This window comes from Lampris incognitus, chromosome 7 (genome assembly GCF_029633865.1).
Source record: "Lampris incognitus isolate fLamInc1 chromosome 7, fLamInc1.hap2, whole genome shotgun sequence".
Taxonomy (NCBI): domain Eukaryota; kingdom Metazoa; phylum Chordata; class Actinopteri; order Lampriformes; family Lampridae; genus Lampris; species Lampris incognitus.
Genome location: NC_079217.1, coordinates 34,491,059 through 34,508,283, shown reverse-complemented (window position 1 = coordinate 34,508,283; position 17,225 = coordinate 34,491,059). Strand labels below are relative to the sequence as shown.

At 46.5% G+C, this 17,225-nt stretch overlaps 1 protein-coding gene across 1 annotated transcript in view; it reads left to right on the top strand.

Annotated features, from left to right (window-relative positions):
- The window catches only part of ankrd13b (ankyrin repeat domain 13B), a 117,924-nt gene that overhangs the window by 62,548 nt on the left and 38,151 nt on the right, over nucleotides 1-17,225 (top strand). The window contains exons 6-7 of the mRNA XM_056283767.1: nucleotides 681-945; nucleotides 14,551-14,617. Of these exons, the coding sequence (XP_056139742.1) occupies nucleotides 681-945; nucleotides 14,551-14,617 (332 nt within the window). The remainder of the gene's footprint in view (nucleotides 1-680; nucleotides 946-14,550; nucleotides 14,618-17,225) is intronic.

The following is a 17,225-nucleotide window of genomic DNA, read 5'->3' as shown; positions in this document are numbered from 1 at the left end:
CGATGTCACATTTGGTCTTTTTGTTGTTGTCGCAGAGCCTCATCATCTTCTCTCATCCCATCCATCATTCCATTGACACTTCCTTCCCTCCATCCATCCTTCCTTCCCACTCTCTCACTCCCAGTACCTCTCTCTGTCACACTCTCGGTATTCATTGAAGAGCTCTTTCTAGTTGGCCGATCTTCAAGTCGCTGCTCCCTGTATTATTTTCTAAATTCTTTTTTTTTTCCATCCACTTTCTATGTCTTACTAAACCCACTCTCTTTTCTTAAAATTTCCATATCTTGTCTCAGTCTTTCCTTAATGCCCCCTAGCTCTACATCTGATCATTCGCCATTGCTTTTGGGACTCGCTTGCCTTGATCGTCCATCTGCTTTTCTGTCCGTCTACTCCTCTAAGAGGTTAGACAAAGCCTTTCCCTCTCGAGGTCTGTCATCTGCTCCCTTGAATTCAATGTTCATGTTTCTGTGTATCCTTAGTGGTTTGCCTGTCTGTACCATATACATTTTTCTATATCTCCCTGTTATTACAATGACTTTCTAACTAGCTCCTTTCCTCCATTTCTCTTGCCCACCTGCTTCCATCTCTCTCACTCCCCATCCCTACTTACTGCCTCACCTCTTTTCAAACAATCCCCCCTCCCCCCTCCCTTGCACCCTTGCTCTTGGACTCTCCCACAGACTCTAATGCGGAGGTGATGGAGGTGGACCATGACAGACAGCTGGTGTTCTGCGAGACCCTGTGTGTGTCCTCTCTTACAGTGCCCTCCCCTGGCCGGGGAAATGGCGGTGGCGTCAGTGGGGGTTGTGGCGGCACTGGCTACAATACTTCCACTGGCCTGGGTCTACTAGGGGCGCTGCAGCCCAGCGAGGAGCAGGTGGCAGCCAGACTGTCTGCCCCCGTGGTCACCACTCAGCTGGACACTCGCAACATCGCCTTTGAGAGGTCAGAGAGACTATGACAGAGAAGATCTATGTTTACATGCAGTTAAATCATCTGATAGCAATCTGACTGATGGCTCGATGGGAAAGATCATAAACCTATATATAGTTATATTCGTCTGTTGCAGCGACGAGGATGAGTCATCATGTGATGGATGACAGATGACTTGCGCGATGATTAAAGTGAGGACGTTGCGCATCATCAACCCCACTCTCTCGTCCCAGACCACCCAGTGGCAAGACTAGCGAGGCGACTAGCAATGGAGACGGATGCAGATTTTTACTCAAGGTTTCTTCCCGAAGCCTTTCCCGTATACGAGTATACCCGCAAGGCAGTGGAGGTTTTAAATCAGTTTTCCTTCTCCTAGATGAACTGCCTGACAAGGCTAACGAGCTTCATCTACGCGGGTTTGAAATCAAGAGTTGTCCTTCTCCTAGATTGGCTGCCAACTAAGGCTAACGAGTCCAATCGACCCACCCGGTCATACCGCCGGGAATTCGGTCGCCCCTGCAGCAGACTGTGTAAAAACAGGAGGTACCACGAGAAGGTGCTGCTGCTGACACATTTGCATAGGAGCGGCCATATGCTAAGGTCCTAACTGATACATGGCGATCATTACAACAGGAAGCGAGAGGCCACCGCACCGCTTTGCATTCCTTTTGGCAAGTAGGACATCTGGCCCAATACTCGCCACCTCCCAAACCTATATATAACCTTTATATTGCAGCGAATTCGGGGGGGGGGGCAGTCCGGGAACTGCAACAGCCGGGCCGCGAACCCGTATGTCCTGCACCATGGGCGACGACGTTAACCAGTCGACTAAAGGGTCCGACCCGTTAGCCAAGGGCTAACGTGCCTAGTTATCCGTGCACATTACACTTCCCCGCACTTCAGCATATCAGCTCCCTCATGCCTCTGGGTGCACGTGCTTCTGACGACCTCATGGTCTCACCATCCCACTTGTGACACCAACGTAGCGAATTAGGGGGGCAGCCCGGGAACCGCCACCACAGCCGGGACCCGAACCCGTGTCTCTCACTCTGCAAGCAACAACATTAACCAGTCGACTTAAGGGTCCAACCAGTTAGCCAAGGGCTAACGTGTCTAGTTATTCGTACACGTTACACTACCCCCCTCCTTCGGGAAGCGCGTCCCCGTGCTTCAGCATATCAGCTCCGCTGTGCTCATCCTTCTCCTGGCTAAAGCTGCGTTTGGTGACCACCAGCCTGTTTCAGTCCCTCTCATCACATCTATCGAAGTCGTCGCTTGTACAGTCCGAGCAGTGAAACTGATCACCTCGTTCTTGACTTGAGCCGTTTCTCTGAGGCACTCGTCAATCTGAGTCTTGAAGAAGACAGGAGCTGCTGCAGGGTTGAAAACCTGTTCAGAGTGCCAGTGGCTGGACGGCCCGACTCAGAGACAGAATCTGAAGGCTTAGCACTTGTGCCGCCACTGCTACCCTTACCCCAGCTGCACCATGTGCCTTTACCCCCAGGGGCAAGCAGCTGGTTGTTGAAGTCAAGAGCTGGAGTCTTGGTGATCTTGCTGAGACGGGAAGTGTCGATAGGTCGGTTTTTAGTGGAGATTGGCACTGTGTTCCAGCCCTCATCCTGTGGCATGCTACCCCGGCCTTAGGTGTGAGGGCCTCCGCGGCTCCCAGGACCACCTCCACCCATTCTGCTTCCTGGGCCTCCACTAGACTCCTTTTTAGAGATGAGGGCCTGCTGGACCTTCATCTGCTCCCTATGCTCCTCCATTTCTGCTTCTTTATGGATCTGGTCAATGGTCTTGGGAATTTGATCCCCTCTTCTGGGCACCCAGTTGTTCTGTCGGAGGTCCAGTACATCCAGCAGTTCTGTCGGAGGTCCAGTACATCCGGGAGAGAGAGCACCATGGTCCAGCAGATCCAGTCTGCTGCGTAGCCAGCATGACTGATGAGAGGGACCGTGACCGAGGCAGCAAAAAACGAGCAAGGAGTAAAGAGAGCATGAAGAAAGAAACAACCCCCACCCCTCAACCTCCACAGACCTCCACCAAGCCTGCCTTGACAGAGGAGGAGATCTAACGCCATCATTGAGGAATACCTCCACATCTATGACATGAAGGAGGCACTACAGTGTGTGCAGGACATGAACAGTGCCCAGCTGCTCTCTGTGTTTGTTCAAAATGGCGTTGAGTCGATGCTGGAGCGTAGCACTATCGCCAGAGAGCACCTGAGCCTGCTGCTGCACCAGCTCATCAAGACTGGCACCATGCCCACACGCAGTATTTCAAAGGGCTTCAAGAGATCCTTGAAGTGGCGGAGGACACAGCCATAGACATTAATGAGAACATTCACAGACAGCCATAGACATCTCACACATCTGGCGCTACCTGGTGGAAGTCATCACTCCCATGCTCCATGAGGGAGGCATCCCACTTCTGACACCAATGCAGTGAATTCGGGGGGGCAGTTCGGGAACCGCCACAGCCGGGACGCGAACCCGTATCTCTTGCACCACAGGCAACAAGGTTAACCAGTCGACTAAAGGGTCCAACCCGTTAGCCAAGGGCTAACGAGTCTAGTTATCCGTGCACGTTACAATATAAACATATAAACTGGAGGAGAGTTGTCTGATTAAGCTCTATCCATTAAGATATTCTATCCGAAGGAAAGATGTGTTGTACACCTTTTGATGATCCGTTATTAGCAAGCCTTAAAAACAAATGAGTCTGACAACTTTCTCAGTCGGTATGATTGTGTACTTTTTGTGAATGATCATTTGTGTCATGCCATTGAAAAGCAACAACAAACATGGCAGGACAAAATTTATATTCCAAACTTTGTTGAGCTCATTGCCATAGCTAATTTCTCAGTTAACTAGATGCACTAGGTAGCGTGCAGATCTCTGCTAGACACATTTCCCCTTCTCTGGTGCTTGAACTTGAGAAAAACCATCCTTTTTTTGCCTACTGGGAGAAGGTAAAATACGGAGACACTGCCTGCGTATCTCCCCTTCCCTGGTGCTTGGACTCGGGTGAAAAGCCAGCTGAGGAGTTAGAACTCAATTGTGGTATAAAACAGGCTTTTCAAAGGTTTTGGATCACAGCAACCATGAGAGGGCCCGGATCAAATAGTCATATCTTCGCACAAAAATTATTAGGCTTACAGGTCCAATAGTATGGGAGATTAGCAGCAGACAGATATATACACACACACACACACACACACACACACACACACACACACACACACACACACACACACACACACACACACACACACACACACACACACGGACAGAAAACGGTGTTTATCCGGCTGTTGTAAGACTTTTTGTGCAGTGCCCAAACCGGTTAATGGGAAATATAGGGAGAAAAAAGTTAATACGCATCACTCAAGCTAAAAAAAAATCTACCTAATAAAAACGTTTTGTCTGTCAGTCTGTCGATGTGCAGCCTCCTAGGCAGACCCTCGCACGAGTGCAACCAAGTCTAATATGAACTGGCACTTTCCAAAAAGAAAAGATTTGCCATGCAACCATTTTGGTCTGACCCTAACACAGTCTTTATTTTGATAATATAATAAAGTTCGGCTGGTGGTGGCGCAGTGGTTAATGCCGTCGCCTTACAGCAAGAAGGTGCTCAGTGTCCAACCTTGGGGGTCATTCTAGGTTGTCCTCTGTGTGGAGTTTGCATGTTCTCCCTGTGTCTGCGGTGGGTTTTCTCCGGGTGCTCCGGTTTCCCCCACCATCAAAAAGACATGCATGTTAGAGTTAATACTCCCGTCTGTGCCTAGAACTGAGGCATGGCAAGATGAAATTGAGTTGGTTCCCAGGTGCTGCACGGTGGCTGCCCACTGCTCCTAGCGACACAGCTAGGATGGGTTACCCACAGAGCGTAATTTTCCTAGGTGGATCTTTAAAGTATCTTAAAAAAAAAAGTTTATGCTCACGCATGTGTGACTCTCATCTACAGTTGACTCAGATTGGGCAGCAACAAGAATATGCAAAACTTCCTGTTTTGACTGCAACCTAGAGGAAGTTGTTCCTTTATAACTTTCACGTTTTTTTGGATTATCAAAATTCCTTTAATAACTTTTGATCATGTCACTGCTCCATCTGAGTCAACCGTATACGTGAGTTGCACATGTGCAAATGTTTCACCCAGTTTTATTATATTATGAAAATAAAGACAGATGTTATTATTTTTGGTTCATCCAGTGTTCCTCCAGTTCTTATTGTGGCCCTGAAGTACAAATTACAATGACAAATAGGAAAACACGACAACAACCCACAAAATACAACAAAAATAACAAAACAAAGCTAAGACCAAACAAATAAAGCTAAACGCTAAGCCACCAGCATAGCATCGGGGGGTGCATAGGATGTGGTGCACAATAAACTGTAGATATTGTGATGAAAGCTTGAGAGAGTCTCAGGTGCTGTTATTATGTTAATACAAGATTTTTGTTGCCACAGAACAGAAATCCATTAGATTGCTGTGTAATGGAGGTAAGCATGCACCTTGAGTCAGTGCCTCCTGACACACCACCAATGGTAGTGACTGTCCTTCGGTAGGCTATGATACAATGAGGACATGACTGAGCACCTATTTACAAGTTGAAGAACAGCACATGCCTCTTGCAGTATAACGTAAATATCATTGACTCAAAAAACAGCATTTAACAGGGAAAGCCTCCCTTCTGCTTCTCTCGGCACATTTTCAATTGGCATGTCAGGCTAATCTGTCAACACTGCCTTTGGGAACCAAATTCGTGCAAAAGTAGATATAGGCTGTTGATTCAGGAGCAAACACAGAACAGTAGTTTGGTAGCTTACTACTGATAATGCTGGACCCATTGAAGCACATACCGAAATGCACATGCCCAAAATTAGAGATTTGCCAGAACAGGATGCGACAGGATCCCACTCAAATTAGATACCAGGTTAAACCCAGAGTCATGCAAATCTATAGCTGACAAAATGCCAGTTACTGAATTATTCAACATACTAAATTAAATTCATTTTAATAAGTTTATAATATATTATAAATGTAACTTTGAGTATTACATTTGATTGTGTCAATGGAATTAACTGGTTAAAAATTAGGAGATTTCTGTTGGCATTCCACCAATTTGCATCAAGCCAGCTAAAATAGGATTAAATCTACTGTGAAACTCCAGCAGAATTGCTTGGAGAATGTGAAAAGTGTATTGAAAATTGGCTTTGGGCTGTGTCTAAGGGATTAACCACAAGGGATACATAAATTCAGTGCAGAAAATCTCATACAAACTGGAAGGCTAAGGACTATATTTAGAAGGATGCTGGAAATTAAGTGTTTTGGTTATGGCCTGTGCAGTAATTTGGCATTAACAATAAAATGAACATCTCAAAGGGTGCACCACCAATGCTGAAATAAGAGTTCCTCCTTTTGTGGAGAAGCACCGGAATCTAAAGAAAAACGTACTCTTCTTTTAGGGCTGGTATACCTGCTCTATAGTTCTGCTTTCCAGTATCTTGCACAGTTTAAAGGTAACTCATCCTTCATGAACTAATAGGAAAGACACAATTATAGTAGCTGGGCCAACCCTGTCTCTCTTCACCTCCTAATGATCTCGAACCCCACCCCACTTGCTACTTAGCTTTCATGTCTAATCTTTGGATAGACACTCAGAAAACAGTCCAAGCAAATGTGGTATGCAAGGAATATGACATGATAATAACAACTTCATTCACAAATGTTTGGTTGAATCAGGGCCCTTCAAGATATTTCAAGTAAGCCCAGCAGTATGCTTCCTCATCAAGTAACAAGGCAGGGAGGGCAGGAGTGGGAATGAGACTGAGTGGGCTTTATGACAAATGGAAAGCTGGAGAGAAAGAGGAAGAAGAAAATAATTGCAATTGAAAAGGAGTGAAAGGGGAGACCAGGACAGAAATGCAGCCCTGGAATATTGACATCTAATGGTCAAGGCTCGATGAGAACCCCCAGGGGCTCCTGGGCACTGAAGCTCATAGACCCCCCCACACACACACACACACATACACACCATGCCCACCCCATGCCACTCACCCCAGCCATTACACCCCACCTTAAATATTTTGAGTTTCCAGTCAAGTTGGCATGTCAAATCCACCAGACCATAATCACACACCTATTGGGCAAAGGCTGAATAACCAGTCCAGCTGAGCAGGTATGCCTGTAAAGTTCAATAGACCAAGTCCTCAAAATCCAGCTGTGCATTGCTGCAACCGACACTAGACTCTTCCAGGCTATTGTTACTGCTAGCTAGCTTGGCGTCCTCCATCGGAATGCCCTCTTCTTTACTTTGTTTAGCTTTTTTGTAAAAGCTATTCATTAGTGGGACATTTTTATTGTGGCTGTTTCTTTCATTTCTTTTTTCTTTCTTTCCTTTCATTTGGCTTTTGAGTAATGCTGTCCATTTTCTGCTGCTTGGGAATTTTTCCTACACACTTCTCACAGATACAACCTAGCTGACAGTGGGTCAGGTAAAAATTGGTTCCACTGTTTTTAACCTTGACTTGGCTTAAGAAAAACTGATCTTGAATCTGTGCAGTGTAAGCCACCTGACCTCTATGCCCACCCACATTGACTGTTAGCCAGTTTATACAGTGAATTGCCACCTGCTCACCAGTCACCACTTGCCCAGCCATCCCACCAATAAAACAATCAATCAAGAGACTTAATTTTTATGGAAACATTTTTTTTTCATTCGGATTAGATAATTATCAAGATCAAGAGAATGGGTCAAGCTTTGTGTCATATTTCTGTGGATCCTGACATAAAAATCTCCCATCGCAGAGGGCCCTTTTGCACTCGGGGGGCCCCTGGGCATGTGCCGTTGCACGACAATAAACCATAGTTAAAAATTGTGGCTCTCTTTCTCCTCATCTTTGCCCTCATTATCTTCTGCTCACGAATTTGCAGTCTTCCACTTCACATCAGCTTATAACTGAGACCATTGATGCTGACTCTAGTGGCCTCCATGTTTACTTCCATATAACAGTGTGCTGCACGTGACATCTTTGTTATTGTTCTTTTGCAGATGTGGATCAGTTCAGCACCATGACCAATTCACACTGATATTTAAGAAATAATGTGAACATTAAAAAAAAAAAAAAATCTGAATTGAGCACTAAAACTTGCAGTGAGAACATAGCCTAACTCTCCTTTCTCCGCCTGCCAACCCCAACGAGATTTCTGACCAATGAATGGAGTGACAGCTCCCACATGGCTTTTGTTGATACATTTTGGTTCACTTAAAATTTTGTGTTGGAGTTCTCCCCGGGGAGTGAGAGGGTCACCTCTATATGACTGCGAGTCACTGGGGGGAAAGCTCTGACTGTTGTGTATGCTTATGCACCGAAAAGCAGTTTGGAGTAGCCGGGCTTCTTGGAGTCTCTGGGTGGTGTCCTGGATAGGGCTCTGCCTCGGGACTCTACAGTTCTGCCAGGGGACTTCAATGCTCACAAGGGCAATGATGGAGAAACCTGGAGGGGCGTGATTGAGAGGAACGGTCTCCCCGATCTGAACCCGAGCGGTGCCTTGTTATTCAACTTCTGTGCGAGTCATGGATTAGCCATAACAAACACCATGTTCGAACATAAGGTAGTTCATAAGTGTATTTGGTACCAGCACACCTTAGGTCGAAGATCGATGATAGACTTTGTGGTCGTATCATCAGATCTGCAGCCGTATGTTTTGGACACTCGGGTGAAGAGAGGAGCAGAGCTGTCAACTGATCACCACCTGGTGGTGAGTTGGATCAGATGGCAGGGAAGGCTGCCAGACAGACCTGGCAAACCCAAACATGTAGTGAGGGTGAACTGGGAATGTCTGGCAGAGGTCCCCGTCAATGAGGTCTTCAACTCCCATCTCTGGAAGAAGTTCTCGTGTATCCCGAGGGAGGCTGGGGACATGGAGTCTGAGTGGGTCATGTTCAAAGCCTCTATTGCAGATGCGGCAGGCAGGAGCTGTGGTCATAAGGTCATCAGTGCCTGTTGAGGCGGCAACCTAAGAACCTGCTGGTGGACACCAGCAGTGAGGGAAGCCGTCAGGCTGAAGAAGGAGGCCTTTTGGACTTGATTGGCTCAGGGGTCTCCTAAAGCAGCAGACAGGTACCGGGAGGCCAGAAGGGCTGCTGCTTCGGTGGTCACGGAAGCAAAAACTCGGGTGTGGGAGGAGTTCGAAAGGCTATGAAGGAGGACTTTCAGTTGGCCCAAGGGAAGTTCTGGCAAACCATCCGGTGACTCAGGAAGGTAAAGCAGGGCTTGATTCAGACTGTATTCAGCTGGGGAGGGGAACTGTTGACCCGGACTGGGGATGTTGTCAAGCGGTGGAAAGAACACTTTGAGGAGCTCCTTAACCCGGCTAACACATCCTCACTGGAGGAGGTAGAGTCTGAAGACTCAGGGGAAGCCCCACCCATATCCCTGGCAGAGGTCTCTGACATAGTTAAAAAGCTCATCGGTGGCAAGGCGCCGGGTATGGATGAAATTTGCCCTGAGATGCTGAATGCGCTGGACATTGTTGGGCTGTCTTGGTTGACACGCCTCTTCAGTGTCGCGTGGAGTTTGGGGACAATACCTGTGGAGTGGCAGACTGGGGTGGTGGTTCCCATATTTAAAAAGGGGGACCGGGCCGCTCTGGTGGCTGAGCGGAATAAACCGCCGTTCTTGCAACTCGCTTGTCATGTGGCTGGGAGGTTCGTATCCCAGACTCGCCGTAACCGGTCATGGCCAGAGAGTCCATGGGGTAAGGCATTCATTAGGCCACCCTTACCCGAGGGATAGTGGGTGTAGATCAGTGTAGTGTTTGGGGACTCATTGTTTTTCAGCGACTCCTCTGGCCCACCCGGGTGCCTGCAGCCAAGCAACTGAAAGCATTCTCCCTACGCCTCCTTCGCGGCCTAAAGGGATGCAATCCATGCGAGGCTTCAGCGTGTAAAATAGCGAGAGCAGCCGACACGAGTTTGAAGGAAGCTGGTATTATGACTATCTCCTTCCTGTGGAAACGTGAGCCAGAGGAGTTATTCGACAAGAGTTCCAGCCATATGCCATTGGGTTAATCGGGTGGGATAAGGGGAAAAACTAGAAATAAATTTATAAAGAAAAAAAAGGGGGACCGGAGGGTGTGCTCCAATTATCGGGGCATCACATTGCTCAGCCTCCCTGGGAAAGCCTACTATAGGGTGCTGGAAAGGAGGCTCCGACTGATTGTTGAACCTCAGATCCAGGAGGAACCATGTGGATTCCGTCCTGGCCGTGGAACAACAGACCAACTCTTTACCCTTGCGGAAGTGCTGAGGGGGGCATGGGAGTTTGATCAGCCAGTCTATATGTGTTTTGTGGACTTGGAGAAGGCTTATGACCGTGTACCCTGGGGTGCACTGCGGGGGATACTGCGGGAGTATGTGGTACCGGGGCAGTTGCTACACGCCATCCGGTCCTTTTATAACCAAAATGAGAGCTGTGTCCGCATTCTTGGCAGATAATCAAACACGTTTTCGGTGGGTGTCGGACTCCGCCAAGGTTGTTTGTCCCTTGTCTCTGATTCTGTTTGTGATATTCATAGACAAGATCTCAAGGCGCAGCCAAGATGAGGAATGTGTCCATTTTGGGAACATCAGAATTGCATCTCTGCTCTTCGCAGATGATGTGGTTTTGTTGGCTTCATCAGAACGTGACCTACAGCACGCACTGGGGCAGTTTGCAGCTGAGTGAGAAATGGCTGGGATGAGAGTCAGTACCTCCAAGTCTGAGGCCATCGTTCTCTACTGGAAAATGGTGGATTGCTCCCTCTGGGTTGGGAATGAGTTGTTGCCTCAAGTAAAGGAGTTCAAGTATCTCGGGGTCTTGTTCACGAGTGAGGGTAGGATGGAGCAGGAGACTGACAGGCGGATTGGTACAGCATCAGCAGTAATGCAGATGTTGTACCGGACCGTTGTGATGAAGAGGGAGCTGAGCCGGAAGGCAAAGCTCTCAATTTACCAGCCAATTTTTGTTCCAACCCTCACCTATGGTCATGAGCTTTGGGTAGTGACTGAAAGGGTGAGATCGCGGACACATTCAACTGAAATGAGTTTCCTCCATAGGGTGTCTGGACTCAGCCTTAGAGTTAGGGTGAGGAGCTCGGACATCCGGAGGGAGCTCGGAATAGAGCCACTGTTCCTTCGTGTCAAAAGGAGCCAGTTGAGGTGGTCCAGGCATCTGCTTAGGATGCCTCCTGGGTGCCTTCCTTTGGAAGTTTACCTGGCACGGCCAACTGGGAGACCTTGGGGTAGACCCAGAACTCGCTGGAGGGACTACATGTCCAATCTGGCTTGGGAATGCCTTGGGATCCCCCAGGAGGAGCTGGAGGGCGTTGCTGGGGAGAGGGACGTCTGGAGTGCCCTACTTCGCTTGCTGCCGCCGTGCCCCACCCCTGAGTAGTGGCTGAAGATGAGTGAATGAATGAATGAAATTTTGTGTGAAACCAAACCGAACCAAAGGGAAAATGCAACAAAGTGGCAACACATCCACTGATTCAGACCAAAGCAAAGAGACCATAGGTGTGAAAATGCCCTAAATTGAATTGAATATTTTACAGGGAAAAATTAATTTTAAAACTCACCATCATCCTGGTTATTCTGTGCCCAAAGAGTAAAACAAAAGGCAGGAACAAACAAGAATAAAAAGCAAGTTAAACACCACACTGGATGCTCAATGGGGATCTTTCACAGCACTTAGATTACTTTTTGTTACTGGAAGTCAGTTTTGGCTAACATGTCTTGGTTGCAGTTAAATATCCTGCTAGCTCTGTACTGGTATTAAGTTGGTATTTTTGCTTTTTGATGTTCACTGTATAACAACCCAAAGACTTAATCTGTTGTCCAACATGCCTTGACTGATGCGAAGCAAGGGGCAACATAAAATGTGAACTGATAAACGAGAAAATTTTAGCTTGGGCTTTGTTCGGCTTTCCTTTGGTATGTAGACCCTCCAAAAACAAAACTATCACAAAAGATACACAGAGACCTGCACCCTTAAAACTACTGAAGCTACTTCAGTTCATATTTATCATGCATCAATGGGGATGTTTCAGCTTTTGCCTTTCTTGCCATCAAGAACGATGACATTAAATAATTGTGGCTCCCTTTTTTTTTTTTTTTTAGAGTGTGGTCCTCCGAGTACCTTTTCTGAAATGTAGAGAGTACTATGTGTAATGTTGGCAGCGGTAGAAACACTGACCAATGAGGCATGAATGGGAGAGGAGGGATGCCGTTATGACTGGTCAAATACAGTCAGATACCAAGCAATATTTTTCTCTCCATTATTTCTGTCATCTTTGCTGGCCTCACCAATGGCCCACAGTTTGACTGGTCCACTGAATAACCTCCCAATACATTACTGGTTCACTTGTGGAGGAGACAAAGACAACGTAGGAGGAGAGGAGCAGGGAAAGAGGAAAGGTATATGAAAACAGTAGGCTGTATTTATGCACAAAAGATAGATCTATTTATTGTCCACCTACACAACATCAAGGTATACAGCACAATGTGCATCACTTAGTTACCATAGACACAGTGAATGACTTATTGAGAGCAGAAACGAGGGTGGGAGAGGAAGTTGTCAGGGTTAGATATTGTGTAGGATGAGAGGTTAATGGAAGGAGAAGTGGAGGAGGGATGGAGATAGGCAAGAAGAAGTGGAACGCATATTGACCATCAAAGAAAGACACATGCTAGGGAAAGTGAGAGAAGTGAATAAAGCAAGGAGTTAAGGAGGAGGGGCTGGGGAGACCTAAAAAGGCGAGAGGAGTTAGGGGCGCCCAGGTAGCGTAGCGGTCTATTCCGTTGCCTACCAACATGGGGATCGCTTGTTCAAATCCTCGTGTTGCCTCCGGCTTGATCGGGCGTCCCTGCGGACACAATCGGCCATCTCTGCGGGTGGGAAACCAGATGTATGTACGTATCCTGGTCGCTGCATTAGCGCCTGGTTGGTCGGGGCGCCTGTTCGGGGGGGAGGGGGAACTGGGGGGAATAGTGTGATCCTCTCATATGCTATGTACCAAGGGGAACAGCATGATCCTCCCACACACTATGTCCCCCTGGCAAAACTTCTCACTGTCAGGTGAAAAGAAGCAGCTGGCGACTCCACATGTATCGGAGGAGGCATGTGGTAGTCTGCAGCCCTCCCCGGATCAGCAGAGGGGGTAGAACAGCGACCGGGACAGCTCAGAAAATAGGGTAATTGGCCAAGTACAACTGGAGAGAAAAAGAGAGGGGATAAAGCCAAAAAAAAAAAAAACAGGCAAGAGGAAGAATGGAGGACAGACAGCTGGGGTTGTTGAATGAGGGACTCATTGAGTGGAGAGATAAGAAAGAGACAGAGAGGTGGATGACAGGAAGAAGAACTGAGATGTAACAGTATGTGATGCAGAGAGGGATGAGAGAGAGAGAGAGAGAGGGAAAGTTATGGGACAGACTAAAAGAGGGATGGGAGATGAAAAGTGTTTGACAGATAGAGAAAAGGCAGAGAGATACAGAAAACAAGCAGAGAGGGGAGCGAACTAAAGATACTTGAACAGAAGAGAAAAGAAAGATGGGATGAGGAGACAGAGATAGAAAAATATTGATGGCATTCTGAGGACAAAAAAAAAAGTACAAAAGCCATAAAGCTCTTTGTGTAAGCGTACCTGTGTGTGTGTGTGTGTGTGTGTGTGTGTGTGTGTGTGTGTGTGTGTGTGTGTGTATTTTTAGTAGGACAAAGGGTGAGTTAGAAATATAGATTAAAGAGGCAGAGAGTGAGGGACACAGACGGGAAGCGAGTGTTTGAATATATAAATAGGGAAAGAGTAAGAAGGAGAAAGAGAGAAATCAGGGAGGGGGACAAGCCGGGCAGAATGCATAATCATCTCTGTTTCCGACCCCAATCTTAGTGTCACCTCTGTGTGTTTCGCTTGGTCAGCGCTCCCGTCTACATGCCAATAATCCATTTATGATACTGGGTGCAAGACACCTTGTCTTGTAAAAACAGATTGAACATCCATTAGTGGAGTTCACATAATGTCATAATGTGGCTTAGCCAGCAGAGACAACAGCTGCTGCCACTGAAAAATCACATAACTAACTTGAATCGGGAGTTAAAATACTTTACTATGGTGTTCAGCTTTTAAGACAGTGCTTTGACAATGTTGAAAATCTTTGTTTGTTTTTTTCAATACTTGGTTGTCACTGAGAAAAGTTTTTAATTTCTGAAAAACATGGTTTCATTTACCAACAGCCCAGGTATGAGCAAATCATCAAGATGTGTCTCGTAACTTCTGGGCAGGCTCCCTAATCACAGATTGAGTACTTAATCTTCACAGAAGAAAAATGAGGATGATGGCATGAACATATTTACAGCAAACATTAAAAAAAGAATTGGCTGAATGAGCGCCTGCTTGTAGAAACACCTACTGAATGTATTTTCTTCATGGTAAGCAATTTTATGTGTAGCCACATGCTTCTTCATCTACACATTACCTGGGAGTGATAATAAAAATGGCTGAATTGATCCAATGAATTTCCTCAGATTTATGCGGGATCGTGCCGAAATTGAAGCAGTGTGTGTCTGTGTGTTCTTACAGGAATAAGACCGGCATACTGGGCTGGAGGAGTGAGAAGACTGAGACGGTGAACGGATATGAAGCCAAGGTAGATCTCACAGGCACTGATGGGGCGCTGCTTCCAGCGGTTGCTCAGTCACCTAGCTCAGCTATTCCAGACACACCACCAATCTCAAAATGTGCTATTCCTGGGGAGGAAGTAAACGTGGGTTTATATGAAGTTTAATTCCCCCAAATAAGATATATACACTGTTTTGAGAAAATGGACAAAAGTTGTGACATATCTGCGGAGGCATGAAGATGTTTAGGAGAGATGGCAGTAGACTTTTTAACTAGATTGTTTAACACAATCTTGGAAAGTGAGAGGATGCCTGAGGAGTGGAGAAGACGCATACTGGTACCAATTTCCAAGAATAAGGGCGATGTGCAGAACTGTAGCAACTACAGAGGTATAAAGTTGATCAGCCACAGCATGAAGATTTGGGAAAGAGTAATAGAAGCTAGGTTAAGAGGAGAGGTGACGATTAGCAAGCAGCAGTATGGTTTCATGCCATGAAAGAGCACTACAGATGTGATGTTTGCTTTGAGAATGTTGATGGAGAAGTATAGAGAAGGCCAGAAGGAGTTACACTGTGTCTTTGTGGATTTAGAGAAAGCATATGACAGGTTGCCGAGTGAGGAGGTGTGGTATTGTATGAGGAAGTCAGGAGTTGCAGAGAAGTATGTAGGAGTGGTGCAGGATATGTATAAGGAAAGTGTGACAGTAGTGAGATGTGTGGTAGGAATGACAGATGTGTTCAAGGTGGAGCTGGGATTAAATCAAGGATCGGCTCTGAGACCTTTCTTATTTAAAATGGTGATAGACAGGTTGACGGACGAGATCAGGCAGGAGTCTCCATGGACTATGATGTTCGTGGATGACATTGTGATCTGTAGAGAAAGTAGGGTGCAGGCTGAGGAGATCCTGGAGAGGTTGAGGTATGCACCGGAGAGAAAAGGAATAAAAGTCAGTAGGAGCAAGACGGGGGGAACATATGCATGAAAGAGAGGGAGGACAGAGGAATGGTGAGGTTGCAAGGAGTAGAGGTAACAAAGGTCGATGAGTTTAAATACTTGAGGTCAACTGTTCAAAGTAACGGGCAGTGTGGAAGAGAGGTGAAGAAGAGATTGCACGCAGGGCAGAGTGGGTGGAGAAGAGTGTCAGGAGTGATTTACGACAGAAGGATGCAAGCAAGAGTGAAAGGGAAGGTTTACAAGATGGTTGTGAGACCAGTTATGTTACATGGTTTGGAGACAGTGGCACTGACGAAAAAACAGGAGGCAGAGCTGGAGGTGGCAGAGATGAAGATGCTTAAGATTTTCATTGGGAGTGATGACGAAGGACAGGATTAGGAATGAGTATATTAGAGGGACTGCTCAGGTTGGATGGTTTGGAGACAAAGCAAGACAGGCAAGATTGAGATGGTTTGGACATGTGCAGAGGACAGATGCTGGGTTTCATGGAAGAAGGATGCTGAATATGGAGCTGCCAGGGAAGAGGAAAAGCTGATGACCAAAGAGGAGGTTTATGAATGTGGTGAGGGAGGACATGCAGGTGGCTGGTGTGACAGAGGAAGATGCAGAGGAAGAGATGGAAATGGATGATCCACTCTGGCGACCCCTTATGGGAGCAGCCGAAATAGTAGTAGTAATAGTAGTAGTAGAGTATGGGTTCATGCCATGAAAGAGCACTACAGATGTGATGTTTGCTTTGAGAATGTTGACGAAGAAGTATAGAGAAGGTCAGGAGGAGTTCCATCGTGTCTTTGTGGATTTAGAGAACGCACGTAACAGGGTGCCGAGAGAGGTGTGGAAAGGGAAGGGAAGTCAAGTCAAGTCAAGTCAAATCAAGTCAGTTTTATTTCTATAACCCAATATCACAAATTACAAATTTGCCTCAGTGGGCTTTACAGCAACACAACATCCTGTCCTTACACCCTCTCATCGGATAAGGAACAACTCCCTAAATAACCCTTTAACAGGGAGAAAAAATAGGAAGAAACCTCAGGGAGAGCAACAGAGGAGAGATCTCTCTCCCAAGACAGACAATGTGCAATGGATGTTGTGTTTACACAATTTACAGAATACAACATTGAAAGAGGATAAACAGAATTATAAAATTTATGAAGAATATGATGTGCAGGATGCCAAGCAGTGTCCAGACGCCACCGGAACAGTTCAGGACCCAAGCCAGGCGACCACCATCACCATGTAAAAGATATATATATAAGATATATAAAAAGAAAAATGTGATGAGGGGAATGCCAAGCAGCATCCAGGTGGTGACCACCATCACCATGGAGACCTGGGAGGAGGACCGACTGCACATGCACACAAGAGAGACTCACATGAAACCATTCACACAGAGAAAGAGAAGACATTCAGAGAGAGAGAAAACACATATGAGAGAAGAGAACAGTTTGCAATAGTCAATCATAATCAATCAAGTCATCAATTAGTCGTCATCTATACGCGATAATCTTGTCAGTAGAACAGTGCTTGGTAAATTCACTGCGACAGAAACCGACCCGCCATGCAGTACAGGTTGTGAAGCATTTAACTTAAAGGCAACTAATTGTAAGCTAAGGCAAAAAGATGAGTTTTAAGTTTGGATTTAAAGACTCAACAGACTGATTGTCTGATGACAGCAGGCAGGT